The 15,447-nt window shown below is 42.1% G+C and overlaps 2 protein-coding genes across 2 annotated transcripts; both read left to right on the top strand.

Moving 5' to 3' along the window:
• Positions 1-2,202: 2,202 nt before the first annotated feature.
• On the top strand, positions 2,203-2,757 carry LOC143632933 (RING-H2 finger protein ATL67-like). Its single transcript, XM_077101340.1, has one exon. The coding sequence runs from the start codon at positions 2,206-2,208 to the stop codon at positions 2,755-2,757; it is 552 nt and encodes a 183-aa protein (XP_076957455.1). The 5' UTR covers positions 2,203-2,205.
• A 1,572-nt stretch (positions 2,758-4,329) lies between these two features.
• Positions 4,330-15,102, top strand: LOC143632932 (putative methyltransferase At1g29790). Its single transcript, XM_077101338.1, has 2 exons — positions 4,330-5,553; positions 14,878-15,102. The coding sequence occupies exons 1-2, from the start codon at positions 4,377-4,379 to the stop codon at positions 15,075-15,077; spliced, it is 1,377 nt and encodes a 458-aa protein (XP_076957453.1). The 5' UTR covers positions 4,330-4,376; the 3' UTR covers positions 15,078-15,102.
• The last annotated feature ends 345 nt before the right edge of the window (positions 15,103-15,447 follow it).

Raw genomic sequence — 15,447 nt, 5'->3', positions numbered from 1 at the left:
CATAGTGATTAGTGGCTAGTATATGTGCAAGTATAAAGAGATGGACACCCCCCCCCCCCACCCATACAATCGAACTTAACTAGAGCATCCATAGTGGGTCAGAGGTCACGAATCCACCTTAGCATTTTTCGATAAAAGTCCAACGTACGACCCAAAAAAACCCTAGAAACCGAACTCCCCCATCCTCTCTTCTCGTCGCTTAGTTTTTCCATTTCCAAAACGACATTAAATAAAAACTTTCACCTCTAAGAATGTGAGGCATGATTAAAGTTTTGTTGCCATCTCAGCTCCAGCTAAATGATGGACAAGTCTATAGACCTGTATTGTGGGTGCCCTTATACATTAAAAAAATAACATAAGGATATAAAGTGTAAATGGCCTAATTTTATAAGTTTCTGGTTACTATTTCACCGGGGTGGAATTATGCATTAGGAATTGGGGGCGGTTGCTCACCATAATTTTTATTTTAGTATTGTTTATACCCGAAAATCCCAATCACTCCTTATAAATTTTGGTTAAGGCCTCCGATTATTTCTCCATAAAAATAAATCATAGGCATTACACTATATATTACTAGCATTCATATGTAAGAAATTAAACATGTTATCATATTTTTTAGTGGGTCCAACACAACATGAATAAATTTAAGGGTCAATCCACACACCCCTAATACGTATTAGCCATGTCATGTATTGTGGGTTGGTGCCCCAATACAAATGAAATTCTTTGATCGACTACCAAATTAATTCCATAGACATACACATACATACCGGATCAACGCTCGTTGCACACTCATGTCCGAGCCCTATATTACATTTTGGCACCTTTGCTGAGCGATTGCGAGCACCCTATTCAAGTATTCACCCTTTAAAGTGAGTTGTCATGGGGTGCTAACCAACGACACATAACCTTACATATTCACAGCAAAATACTATCGAATAATAGTTTACTTTTTTAGTACGTCGACTTTCTTTTTGTGTTTAGGCCACTGCACTCTCCAATTTGGAGAGTTCCGTTGCCCAACTCTGGCCAGACTACGTTATCTTAACAAAGTTCACGCTGACTTCAAAGTTCGGCTTGGGCGTTCCCCAAGGAAATCATACCACATGTTACCGCTTGATAGTTGTTGCGCTACCATAAGAGCATAACTCTATATCGTAACACACAGTGAGACGAAAAAGCATAGGTGGGCTCAGGATTAGACCTAACAAACTAGCAAGGCCTAACTCAAATCCTTCATTGTTATAATTAGGAGTGAGCATTTCACAGGTCACACCCGTCAACCCTGATTGCCAAACCCATGAACCCGTCCTTTATTCCATATATGGTTTGGGATCTGGATTTGAAAATTCCATCTAAACGGGAAACGATTCGGTCCAGGTCATACTCAGCGGAACAAGGATGGAACCCGCAAAGCATTAATCCTTCTCCAATTATATCCCAATAGATAGAAGAATACGTCAGTTCTTATAGTCTCATTTCTCTACCTAAAGTTTATGTTGACTAACATTGTGTTATGTGGGATAATATTGTATATTCAGGTTCAATATCTACTATTTCACTTATTCAAATACAACTTGCAGTCTTTTGTTTTGTTTGGATAAATGGTGCATGTTTATATCATATGTTTGAGATTTTCAATTTTCTATATGGTTGTGTAGGAAATCACTTTCTTTTAGTTGTGCAGGAAGTGAAGAATGGACAGGACGGCATGAAAAACCGGTTTGTGGGTAACATGAAGTGAAGAATGGACAGGACGGCATGAAAAACCGGTTTTGTGGGTAACATGTTTAAAACCCGAAGTAGCCCATGTGTATATGGTTCAGTTCCGGGTATGAAAATCCCTTCTAAATGGTTCCAGGTCTACACACCCCTAGTCATAATCCATCAGAAGTATCACAAGTAAGAATCAAACTTCAGTCGCGGAATTCAGAATTCTAGTGGTAACCCATAAATATCTCAATTTTGTATACCCTATTAATTTAAAATTATATCTTCCAAATGATGTGTCCACCTAAGTAACGCTTGATAATTTAATTAAACAAATAAATAAAGAGAATACGATGTGGGAGCGTTGAGGTTTTTCTTTTTCAAACCTTCTTCATTAATATTACCTCTCCATTTAATTCATTTATTACACCTTCTCATCATCCCACCAACCTTTCTAACTCCACCAAATGGACACCAACCACCAATCTCACTCCAATGTCATCACCACCAACCACCATTAACCACACTCACACCTACCTAACCAACATCGGCCTCGGTTACGCCATCGGAATCGCCTTAGGCTTCCTCGTCTTGTTATCCTCCTTACTCCTCACTTCCTACACCTGCTTACGCCACCGTCAACGCCTTCAAAACCATAACCCTAACAATAACCATAATGCTAACGATAACGGAGTTATCCTCCCTAGCATAATATTCGTCGACGAAACGAACGAAGACGACGACGAGGACCAAAACGGCGTCGTTGGACTTGACGAAGACGTGATTAACTCGTTCCCTAAGTTTCCGTACAATAACGGATGTGAAACGGTTTGTACTATATGCTTGTGTGAGTATAAAGAGGCGGAGATGATGCGGATGTTACCGGATTGTAAGCATTGCTTTCATGCTAAGTGTGTTGATGCGTGGTTAAGGCTTAATGCTACGTGTCCGGTGTGTCGTAGCTCGCCGCTGCCGACGCCGTTGTCGACTCCGTTGGCGGAGGTTGTTCCGCTATCGCAGTACTCCGATGGCCGGAGGAGGAGGTGATGAGTTGTAGGTCGACTGGATCTAGTGATTAACGGTGGTTATTGATTAATCATGTAGTTTGATCTAGAAAAGAAATTGTGGTTTGGATTGGTTAATTAATTTAAGACTGGTTTAGCCTATGAGATTTCAAATTGTTGCTTTGATTTGATCTTAAGTTTTGTGTGATTGAATTCTAGGGATGAGATATACTTTTACCGGCACCGGTACTTAAAGTTCTAAAAACGAGATTTGCATAAACCGCATATCGAATACTGTATTGTATGGGGTGTTTGGGATTGCTTATTTTTACCATCTTATAACTTATTAACTTTTTGAAAAGTAATAAGGTGGTTGAGATTGTTTGTATTGTGAGAGAAAAAATTTCATAAATTACAATGTTGTAACCTATTAACTTAATAAAACGTTAGTAGGAGGTAAAATAAAGATCCCCCCCCCCCTCCCCCCCATGTATTGGTTTGATACCGGTATTTTGGTGTGATACTTTTTTTTTTCTAATCTCCGTTGATCATATCAAATTCATTCGTATTTCAATTCGTATAATAATCAAGAAATCATAATAGTATATACTAAGACACACAAAATGTCTTCAAAACTGTATCGGTCTCTATAGAAAAACAAGAAAAAAAAGCTACACATACTTGGTAACTAATAGAGGATACCGATACTTAATATCCAAGAGAAACAAACCCTACATTTTTCATTCGGTACATGAATACCGAAAAAAATTGGTACCAAACCAAAATAGCGAATTTTAGAAAAATGAGTACCGAATACTTCACTGTGTGTATCGGTCACTTTGGCAGGGCTAACTCAATGTTTTCGGAGGCCTAAAACTATGTTGAAGCCTTTTCTTTTCTTTATGTGCATAGCGCTAGAGAGTATACAAACATAATAGAATATGGATGATATGCAGTGATAATGGATATGAAACAATCATCCTTAGCTTGTGACCAATCAATGAGTTACTATTATAAAAAAATCTACCTTCAAAATCTCATAATACATAGCTCCTATTTAAGATGGAGGCCCTATAAAACTGGAGGCCTAAAGCTATTGCCTCATTTAACTTACCTAAGAGACAGCCCTGCACTTCGGTACCGATATCATTATTTGGTGCACCCTGTCACGTTTTTCTTCATTAGGTGAGAATTCCATTATTTAAGCGTTACTCCATTGATTTTTACGTCTTAAATTTTGCATAACTTGTGCTGCATTTTATGCTTCGAGCTTCACAATGTGATTATAAAACATTTTTAATTGTTCTTCATCCATCTGCCAACCCAATTCTTTATTGCGTAGATTTGAATACTCCAATGGATTTATAGAACCCTTGAATCGGACGCCAATTTGTTGTTAAACTAATACATAAAATAATCAAAATCAAGTCTTGAAACTAAGCACAAATCCAAGAATCAAAAGATTCTTATCCGAAAATTTACGAAAAGTTACATGTTACAATTTTATTAAATTCGTAACACTTTATCTAGCAATGAAGCGACTCGTTTCCTTGTTAATCATTTAGCTTCCAATTGTCTAGTGGAACTTAAGTTTTGATGATTACTAGCATTAGTCACGAATGGTAGTCGTATGATTATTGCATTCGCGTGTATGATCAAGGGATGAGAAAGATGAAGTTGAGTATATTAAGAGGAATTCCAAGGTGTGTTTCCATATTGGGTGTTCTTTCACTTATTTGTATTGTTTATTTCAAATTCTACTCTTTGAAGCCTTTTATCTTTTCGGATACAAAATTCGTGTATAATGCTAAACTCTATGTTAACACTCGTCGTCAAATCAGTATATTAGAAACCGTTATCAAGAAGATAGATCATGAAATAACCGATATAAGAGATTCCCAGAAAGAGTCACCCGAGGCATTGAGATATGCTTCGTTTCTTGCTGACATTTTGGGTCTGATCGAGTCTGCAAGTTCTATTAGTCTAGATGCTGAGGTTGTGACAGGGTCGAACCTGTCACAACCGGTTCATAACTCTTCGGATTTCTTTTTGACAGAAGAAATCCGGAAATATATTCGGATAAAACCGAATAGGTTAGGAAAGCAAAATTTCATGGGAGCAAACGGGACGTTTACAAGCATAGGGCATGCTTGTTTTTCAATGAAACAAGAACTCGAAGAGTATATGAATTATGATGTGGGTGATATATGTGATGACGATTGGAAACTCGCTCAACGGTTAATGGTTCACGGGTGTGACCCGTTGCCGAGAAGAAGATGCTTCTCACGGGCCCCACAGTTTTATACAAAGCCACTCCCATTCCCGGAGTCAGTATGGAGCCTTCCGGATAATAAAAACGTGCGGTGGAGTCAGTACAGATGCAAAAACTTTACCTGTCTTGCTGTCAACAAGACAGGTAAAGGATTCTTCAAATGTTCAGATTGTTTCAATCTTACTCATCATGAAAACCCGAGATGGGTCGTACCCGTTTACCCAGACCCGTCTTCAAACTCGACTCCTGATTTCCGAATCACCGACATTCTCGATTTGAAGCCTGATGAGATACGTATCGAGTTAGATTTTAGTGTCGCGACGGGTACTTTTGCAGCTAGGATGAGGGAACATAACGTGACAATTGTGTCCGCTACTATTAATCTTGGGGCCCCGTTTAGTGAAATGATCGCGCTTCGGGGACTTGTACCTATTTACTTGACAATAAATCAACGGCTTCCATTTTTCGACAACACTTTGGATTTAATCCACACGACACGCTTTCTAGACGGTTGGATCGACTATGTGTTGTTGGATTTTGTACTTTATGATTGGGATAGGGTACTTAGTGTAACACCCCGACCAAAGGCGGATTATACATCGGGGCGCCACATATTGCTTCATTACTCGCGACACTATTGGTGTCAATATTTATTAATACACATTTTATCGCGCACGCGCAGCGGGGAAAATAAAGAACATAAATCAAACATAAATCAATATATTATAAATTATAACATTCAAACAACATTAACTTGTCTTGATACATTTTAATTCTAGGTCCAAAAGTGAAAACGTCCTACGTGTCCACAAGCTCCAAAACAGCTACTGCAAACCTGAACATGTGTTAAAATAAACGTCAAACACTTGCGTGTTGGTGAGAAATCAAGTTTAATACAATACATAGATAATCATAAATCTGCGCGCAACATGTGTTTGTCTGGTTTTCAACAAGGGTGTAATCTGATTGGGACCAACTCTAAGATTCATAAGACTGCCAGTGCTCACAATTGAGCTCACAAACAAGACTAACTGTGCATGTGTAAACAAAAGAGAAAATCATAAACGAATGTTCTCCCGTGTTCATCTAATGGTACCATGAAAACTGCGGAATAGACCGACAAGACGGTTAATGATCCACACATACAAATAACAGCCAAGTCTACGTCCTCAACACATGGGATACTGCGCGACTAAAGTTCATAAACAAGTTTAAGACTCTAAGTTTGTATGAACACATGAACATCCCAAAACATTAAAAGCAAAAAGGGATTAGGTACGAGATTACTCACTTGATAAACGATGCGGTGTAAGATAAAGCAAGAACCAACTTTAAACAAGCACAAGTTAACCTATAAATAAGATTATTGTTTTAATGATTTGTTTCAAGTCTTGATTATAAGTTAGCATAATTAATAAGTATATATTACCGGAAAAGCAGGGCAGAACAGGGAGGAAGACGGAGGCAAGAGAGGGAGGCGGCAGAGAGCAAGGAAAACAGGAGAGAGTAAGTGTAGTGTGTGAAGTGTTAAGAAAATAGTACTATATATAGGCAAACCCTAGGGGACACAAACCCTAGAAAAAGGGGAAAAGATCTCAAAAAGTAAAAAGTTCTGAAAAGCAAAGATATCAAAAGATATGGTAGCAGGGAAAAAGAGAAAAAGGCTGACAGGATTCAGAAAAAGGCATGGGAGAGGACAGATAAAGTACTGGCCAAGCATGGCAAAAGCAGATTCTCAAAAGATTATGTCAGTCACTTTTTCTGTCAACCAATGGGGTTGGTGCGCATGCTGCGCCGAAAGTAACTTTTCAGACATAAAGCAGATTAGGTCAACAGCTCAAAAGATAAGACAACACAAAAGCAAACGGCTAGATTTAAACAGAAAACTCGAAGGATTCAGCGCGAGAAGGCTAAGGCGCGAAGGCAGACACAGAAGGTCAAGAGAGCGCGAGCGCGAAGGCAGACAGAACCAACCTTAACGCGTCGCGGAAAGAACTACATTTCTAAGCGTGCCGCGGGAAGAATCACATTTCTTAGCGCGCCGCGGGAGGAACTAAAATTCCTAGCGCGCCGCGGGAAGAACTATAATTCTTCGCGCGTCGAGGGATGAACTACGATTCTTAGCGCGCTGCGAGAAGAACTACAAATCCTTAGCGCGTCGCGGGAAGAACTTCCGTTCTTAGCGCGCTGCGAGAAGAATTTCAATTCTTAACGCGCTGCGAGAAGAGTTCGTCTCGCGTATCGCTGAAACAGGTGGTCTTCACGCAGGATTCCTTGTAAGGGAGTCTGGCGCGTGGAGCTGCGCAGACAACCTTAGGCGGGAAGGAACAAAGGACAAGCAAAGAGTTAGAAGAGGGAAACAAGGCGTAAGGGCGGGACGGCGACAAGAGGGAAAAGAAGGCGGAAAGAGAGGAGAGGGACGGGACGGCGGAAAGAAAGAGAGAGAAAGAGGCGGGAAGGAAAAAGTATATTATTATTATTAAAAGTAAAATATAAGTATAAATAAATATTAAATCATAAAAGAAAGAGATCGGGTCAGAGAAACGGGTACCTGGGTCGGGTCGGATCGGGTCAGATGTCACAGTCTCCCCTACTTTAAGAAATTTCGTCCCGAAATTTATCTCGAAGTAGGTTGCGCAGAGAACAGGTGCGGGTACTTGATCTTCATTTGATCTTCCCTTTCCCATGTAAACTCGGCTCCGCGCTTGGACTCCCAGCGAACTTTCACGATAGGGATACGACTGCGCTTGGTTTGCTTAACCTCGCGATCCATAATCTCAACAGGCTTCTCAACGAAATGCATAGATTCATCAACTTGAACTTCATCAAGTGGGATGTGAAGGTTCTCGTCAGCTAAACACTTCTTGAGATTGGATACATGGAACGTTGGATGCACATTACTGAGCGCGGGCGGCAGGTCAAGTCTGTAGGCAACTTTTCCCACACGCGCGAGAATCTTGAATGGTCCAACATAACGAGGAGCAAGCTTACCTTTCTTCCCAAAGCGGACAACACCTTTCCAAGGCGACACCTTGAGGAGAACAAGATCACCAACTTGAAATTCGAGAGGCTTCCGCCTACGATCTGCGTAACTCTTCTGTCGGCTTCTGGCAGTCAGCAGATGATCACGGATCTTGGCGATTTTATCGGTCGTCTCTTGAACAAGTTCGAGTCCTGTGATTTGAGTTTCACCCACTTCGCTCCAACAGATCGGGGAGCGGCACTTACGACCGTAAAGTGCTTCAAATGGGGCCATACCGATACTGGAATGATAGCTGTTGTTATAAGAGAACTCGATCAAAGGCAGGTGCGAATCCCAATTACCTCCAAAATCAAGAACACAAGATCGGAGCATATCCTCAAGAGTTTGAATAGTTCGCTCAGACTGACCGTCAGTCTGGGGATGATATGCCGTACTCATGTCCAAGCGAGTTCCTAGCGCAGATTGGAGAGATTTCCAAAAGCGAGATATAAAACGGCCATCACGATCGGATATGATGCTCAAAGGAGTACCATGGCGGCAGACAATTTCCTTGACATAAAGCTGCGCGAGTTGCTCAACACGGTAGTTTTCACGAATGGGCAGAAAGTGAGCAGACTTAGTCAATCGATCCACTATTACCCAAATGCTATCATGTTTGCTTGCTGTCAAAGGTAACTTGGTAATAAAGTCCATCGCTACACATTCCCATTTCCACGTAGGAATTTCTGGTTGTTCGAGCAAACCAGATGGGCGTTGGTGTTCAGCTTTTACTTTAGAACAAGTCAGGCATTTAGCTACGAACACAGCAATATCCTTTTTCATACAGGGCCACCAATAAGTAATGCGCAAATCCTTGTACATCTTATCAGCGCCGGGATGAACGGAATATCGAGATTTGTGCGCTTCACTCAGGATATCAGCGCGAAGATTCTCATCAAAGGGAATCCAGATGCGATTGAGATAGCAGAGAATTCCACTCAGATTAGGCACAAAGAGTGCTTCCGCGCCACACGCTAACTCGGCGCGAAGGTTACCGTTACTGATGGATGCGCGCTGCGCGTCACGAATACGCGATTCAAGGTTGCTTTGGATCGGCGCGAAGTGAAGCTGGGTGCGCGGCAAGATACAGTTAAGTTGGCAGGGTTTTCGGCTGAGCGCATCGGCTACCACATTAGCCTTACCAGGATGATACCGGATCTCACAATCGTAATCGCTGATGAGTTCGTTCCATCGGCGTTATCTCATGTTAAGTTCCTTCTGATCAAAGATATGCTGAAGGCTTTTATGGTCAGTGTAAAGGATACACTTAGTACCATAAAGGTAGTGTCTCCAGATCTTCAAGGCAAAAACAACTGCACCAAGCTCGAGGTCGTGAGTTGTATAATTCTTTTCATGAACCTTAAGTTGCCTTGATGCGTAAGCGATAACCTTGCCTCGTTGCATAAGAACACAACCGAGACCTTGGTTGGATGCATCGCAATACACGACAAAATCATCATTACCCTCAGGTAGCGCAAGAACAGGAGCTTCACACAACAAACGCTTGAGTGTTAGAAAGGCTTCTTCTTGCTTCGAGCCCCAAATATACGGTTTACCTTTGTGCGTTAGAGCTGTTAAAGGCAAGGCGATCTTCGAGAAGTTCGAAATGAAGCGCCGATAATAACCAGCTAAGCCCAGAAAGGAACGGATCTCGGTAGGAGTAGATGGCGTGATCCAGTTCTTGATTGCTTCAATCTTGGATGGGTCGACATGAATACCCATCTTGTTTACAACATGACCAAGAAACTGTACTTCATCAGACCAGAATTCACACTTGGAAAGCTTAGCATAGAGTTGCTCGGTTCGAAGCTTTTGCAATACCAATCGGAGATGTTGCTCATGCTCGGCCTTGGTCTTAGAATACACCAGAACATCATCGATAAACACAATCACGAATTTATCCAAGAAAGGCCTACACACCCGATTCATTAGATCCATGAAAACGGCGGGTGCGTTGGTTAGACCGAAGGACATGACCAAGAATTCAAAATGGCCATAACGAGTTCGAAAAGCAGTCTTCGGAACATCTTCATCGCGGATGCGCAACTGGTGATAGCCAGAGCAGAGATCAATCTTCGAGAAACAAGAGGCACCTTGGAGTTGATCAAAGAGGTCGTCAATACGCGGTAAGGGATACCGGTTCTTAATGGTGAGTTTGTTCAACTCGCGGTAATCTATACACATGCGAAACGATCCATCTTTCTTTTTAACGAACAACACTGGAGCACCCCAGGGCGAAGAGCTAGGGCGAATGAATCCTTTAGCGGTCAACTCTTGAAGTTGGCTTGCCAATTCTTGCATCTCAGCGGGTGCAAGACGGTAAGGAGATTTAGCAACGGGGGAAGCACCAGGGACAAGATCAATACGAAACTCGACTTCACGAGCGGGAGGGATACCAGGAAGATCATCAGGAAAAACTTCAGGGAAATCACGCACAACAGGGATATCGCGAAGCTTCTCTTCTTCAGCAGGTTTAACCACATGAGCTAAGAATGCAATACACCTTTTCCGCATGAGTCTTTGGGCTTCGGCGCAAGACATAAGTTTAAGACCGCGGGAGGGTTTTTCGCCGTAGATACGAAGATCACCATTTTCTCGAGGTATGCGAATCATCTTCTTGGCGCAAATAACTTCGGCGCGATTATGCGAGAGCCAGTCCATACCAATGATAACATCAAAGCTTCCAAGAGGCATAGGGATGAGGTCGATTAGAAAATCGTTTTCGTTAAGGTTAAGCGTACAATCCTTGATCACAGAGTTAATTAAAATAATTTCACCATTAGCCAATTCAACTGAAAAATCTTCTTTTAAGTTATCGCGCGGTCGCGCAAGCTTCTGCTCAAACGCGCGAGAGATAAAACTTCGATCGGCGCCAGTATCAAAAAGTATAGAAGCATAAAATCCGTTAAGCAAAAATGTACCATTAACTACGTCATTATTCGCTTGCGCTTGGTGCGCGGTTATGTTAAAAGCTCGTCCACGCGTCACTTGGTTTGAAATCTGGTTCACCGGATTCGCTTGCGTAATCTGAACTTGTAGTCTCGGGCACGCGTTCCGGAAATGACTGGGATCACCGCAGTTATAGCACGACCTGGGTCGTGGGTTTTGGTAGGTTAGTTGTGGATTCTGTGGGTAGACTGGTGGTGTTTGCGCAATTGGGTTGGCGGGAAGGACTCTACAGTTCTCAGCAGTGTGACCAGCACGGCCACATCGGTTACAAAGTCGACACGGGGTTTGGGTTAGGTGGTGAAATCTACAGGTTGGGCAAAAGGGATGGTTTCCTGTGTAAGGTTTCTTAGTTGGTGGGGCAGGGAGTGCTGGGTTGGTTAAGGCATAGTTGTGGACTACAGGAGGAGTTGGGTAGGCTGACAGTGGGTTAGGCGTGTAAACTGGAGGTTGATAAATGGGTTGTTGGGTAATGGGCGGGTTGGTAAGCGCATAGGCTTTGCGCCTGCGCTTGAGGTTGTTACGGTTTGAGGGTTCTGGTTTGGTTTCTGTTGGTTCAGGGGCAGTTTTGGTAGGTTTGGTCTTCTCAGTTCCCCGCAGGAACAGGGTTCCTGCTCTGACATGGTTGTCGCTGAGCACAGCGGCCAACTCAATGGCGTCAGAGAGGGTAACTGGGTTTCTGGCCCATACAGAATCTTGAATTTCCATGGGGAGACCCCCAAGGAATTTCTCGATTGCTCGGCGTGAAGGGGTAACAAGGTGAGGGACCAGTAAGCTTAGCTCGTGGAAGCGCGTCGCGTACTCGCGCGCTTCGCCACTGTATTGCTTCAAGTTCCAGAATTCTTCCTCCAGGCGCTTAACTTCATTGGGAGGGCAGAATTCTCGCGTAAGAATTTCCTTGAATTCCTCCCATGTCATGCTAGAAGCAGCCTCTGCGCCACGCGCATGAGCTACTCCATTCCACCATGTAAGCGCTCTGGATTCCAGGACACTGGAAGCATATAGGGTTCGTCTGTCTGAGGGGCATTGGGTGTGGAGGAAAGTGTTTTCTATCTTCTCGAGCCATTGGAGCATCACGGTGGCTCCTCCAAGACCTGTGAACTTTGGAGGGTTACCCGCGTTAAAGGACTTAATGTTATAACTCGAGGTGTTGTTTTGGCTCAAGGCTTGGGCTATTGCGGCGGCCATTTCCTGGGAACGTTGCTATCTACGCATGCGCGAGGCTTCTCTTCTCTGAAATCGGCGAGATAGCGGAGGCATTCTATAAAAGTTTTAATTTTAGTTAATATCTTGGTTTTTATCGCAAAGTTTTAATCTTATAAAGCTTGGTTTCACGGAGTTAGATGCTATCAAAAGTTAAAGTAAAATAAATGACCCAAAATGCAGACTTAATAAAGGTAACAAATTCGAATCAAGAATCGACAATTCATGTATCACCATGACTTTCCGAATTCCCAATTTAAAATATACGAGTAAACGAGTATTGGAGATTGACGATTCATGTATCACCATGACTTTTCAATCTTCAATATAAAACATACAAGAAAATGAGTATTGGAGGTTGACAATTCATGTATCACCATGACTTTTCAAGTCTCCAACCTCAGAACATAATCGTAAATGGAAATTGGAAATCAACTATTCATGTATCACCATGACTTTTCGGATTTTCAATCCCAACAAACGAATATGTAAGTAAAATCAGTAAAAATCGAAATTCAACAAAAATCGAAATATCGCGAAATAGAACATAAAATCATACACTGCGCAAGCGCGAGCATATTCATAAATAACGAGTAATTAACAATAAGCGCGCAAACATGAGATTTCTCTCATGCGCGAGAAGGGACTCTTAGGTATTCTAGGCCGTTACGTCTAACCACCTATCCTAAAGTCAACGAGCTCTGATACCAATCTGTAACACCCCGACCAAAGGCGGATTATACATCGGGGCGCCACATATTGCTTCATTACTCGCGACACTATTGGTGTCAATATTTATTAATACACATTTTATCGCGCACGCGCAGCGGGGAAAATAAAGAACATAAATCAAACATAAATCAATATATTATAAATTATAACATTCAAACAACATTAACTTGTCTTGATACATTTTAATTCTAGGTCCAAAAGTGAAAACGTCCTACGTGTCCACAAGCTCCAAAACAGCTACTGCAAACCTGAACATGTGTTAAAATAAACGTCAAACACTTGCGTGTTGGTGAGAAATCAAGTTTAATACAATACATAGATAATCATAAATCTGCGCGCAACATGTGTTTGTCTGGTTTTCAACAAGGGTGTAATCTGATTGGGACCAACTCTAAGATTCATAAGACTGCCAGTGCTCACAATTGAGCTCACAAACAAGACTAACTGTGCATGTGTAAACAAAAGAGAAAATCATAAACGAATGTTCTCCCGTGTTCATCTAATGGTACCATGAAAACTGCGGAATCGACCGACAAGACGGTTAATGATCCACACATACAAATAACAGCCAAGTCTACGTCCTCAACACATGGGATACTGCGCGACTAAAGTTCATAAACAAGTTTAAGACTCTAAGTTTGTATGAACACATGAACATCCCAAAACATTAAAAGCAAAAAGGGATTAGGTACGAGATTACTCACTTGATAAACGATGCGGTGTAAGATAAAGCAAGAACCAACTTTAAACAAGCACAAGTTAACCTATAAATAAGATTATTGTTTTAATGATTTGTTTCAAGTCTTGATTATAAGTTAGCATAATTAATAAGTATATATTACCGGAAAAGCAGGGCAGAACAGGGAGGAAGACGGAGGCAAGAGAGGGAGGCGGCAGAGAGCAAGGAAAACAGGAGAGAGTAAGTGTAGTGTGTGAAGTGTTAAGAAAATAGTACTATATATAGGCAAACCCTAGGGGACACAAACCCTAGAAAAAGGGGAAAAGATCTCAAAAAGTAAAAAGTTCTGAAAAGCAAAGATATCAAAAGATATGGTAGCAGGGAAAAAGAGAAAAAGGCTGACAGGATTCAGAAAAAGACATGGGAGAGGACAGATAAAGTACTGGCCAAGCATGGCAAAAGCAGATTCTCAAAAGATTATGTCAGTCACTTTTTCTGTCAACCAATGGGGTTGGTGCGCATGCTGCGCCGAAAGTAACTTTTCAGACATAAAGCAGATTAGGTCAACAGCTCAAAAGATAAGACAACACAAAAGCAAACGGCTAGATTTAAACAGAAAACTCGAAGGATTCAGCGCGAGAAGGCTAAGGCGCGAAGGCAGACACAGAAGGTCAAGAGAGCGCGAGCGCGAAGGCAGACAGAACCAACCTTAACGCGTCGCGGAAAGAACTACATTTCTAAGCGTGCCGCGGGAAGAATCACATTTCTTAGCGCGCCGCGGGAGGAACTAAAATTCCTAGCGCGCCGCGGGAAGAACTATAATTCTTCGCGCGTCGAGGGATGAACTACGATTCTTAGCGCGCTGCGAGAAGAACTACAAATCCTTAGCGCGTCGCGGGAAGAACTTCCGTTCTTAGCGCGCTGCGAGAAGAATTTCAATTCTTAACGCGCTGCGAGAAGAGTTCGTCTCGCGTATCGCTGAAACAGGTGGTCTTCACGCAGGATTCCTTGTAAGGGAGTCTGGCGCGTGGAGCTGCGCAGACAACCATAGGCGGGAAGGAACAAAGGACAAGCAAAGAGTTAGAAGAGGGAAACAAGGCGTAAGGGCGGGACGGCGACAAGAGGGAAAAGAAGGCGGAAAGAGAGGAGAGGGACGGGACGGCGGAAAGAAAGAGAGAGAAAGAGGCGGGAAGGAAAAAGTATATTATTATTATTAAAAGTAAAATATAAGTATAAATAAATATTAAATCATAAAAGAAAGAGATCGAGTCAGAGAAACGGGTACCTGGGTCGGGTCGGATCGGGTCAGATGTCACACTTAGGCCAGGAGGGTTGTTATGGATTGACAGTTTTTTTTGTTTAAAGGAGGATTTAGATGGCTATTTGGAGGGGTTTAAGATGTTAAGGTACAAAAAGCACAAATGGGTGGTTGTACCAAAAGTTGATAAACATGATGGTAAAGAGGTCTTCTTTTCTGCTGTTTTGGAAAAGCCCCCTAGGCCTTTTTAGTGACATGGTACAAGTCTTGATGCAAAAAGTGTAAGTAGTGATGCACATTGGGCAAGTTGTATTACAAGTATTGTTACGGAGATAACTACAAGATCAAATGTTACGAATTGTGTCATATAGTTATTTGTAATGTTTTGAAACCGGACCGTTAAAAATCAAATGGAATCTTAGAATTTAGAATATAAAAATACCCATAAAATTAAATAACAACAATAAAAGAGCCGAACCCGAACAGTTTTAATTAGGGATGAGCTCGGTACCGCTCGGTACCGTACTGGTACCGAAATGTTCGGTTCGGTACCGGGACGGTACCGGTATTTAAGGTAAAATTCGGGAAATACCAGTACCGTACCGGTCCCGAAAACTCAAA

The sequence above is a fragment of the Bidens hawaiensis genome, unplaced genomic scaffold (genome assembly GCF_021521415.1).
Source record: "Bidens hawaiensis isolate Kalapana, Puna unplaced genomic scaffold, B.hawaiensis_p1.1 tig00006555_1, whole genome shotgun sequence".
NCBI classification, from domain to species: Eukaryota; Viridiplantae; Streptophyta; class Magnoliopsida; order Asterales; family Asteraceae; genus Bidens; species Bidens hawaiensis.
The sequence above is the reverse complement of the archived record's forward strand: the minus strand, read 5'-3'. Positions and strand labels throughout refer to the sequence as shown.

Excerpts from the sequence above, each read along its gene's own strand:
- LOC143632933 (XM_077101340.1), top strand. The coding sequence starts at position 2,206 with ATGTCATCACCACCAACCACCATTAACCACACTCACACCTACCTAACC.
- LOC143632932 (XM_077101338.1), top strand. The coding sequence starts at position 4,377 with ATGAGAAAGATGAAGTTGAGTATATTAAGAGGAATTCCAAGGTGTGTT. Across the intron at positions 5,554-14,877 it reads TGATTGGGATAGGGTACTTA|ATGTCACACTTAGGCCAGGA; the intron begins GTGTAACACCCC and ends GGATCGGGTCAG.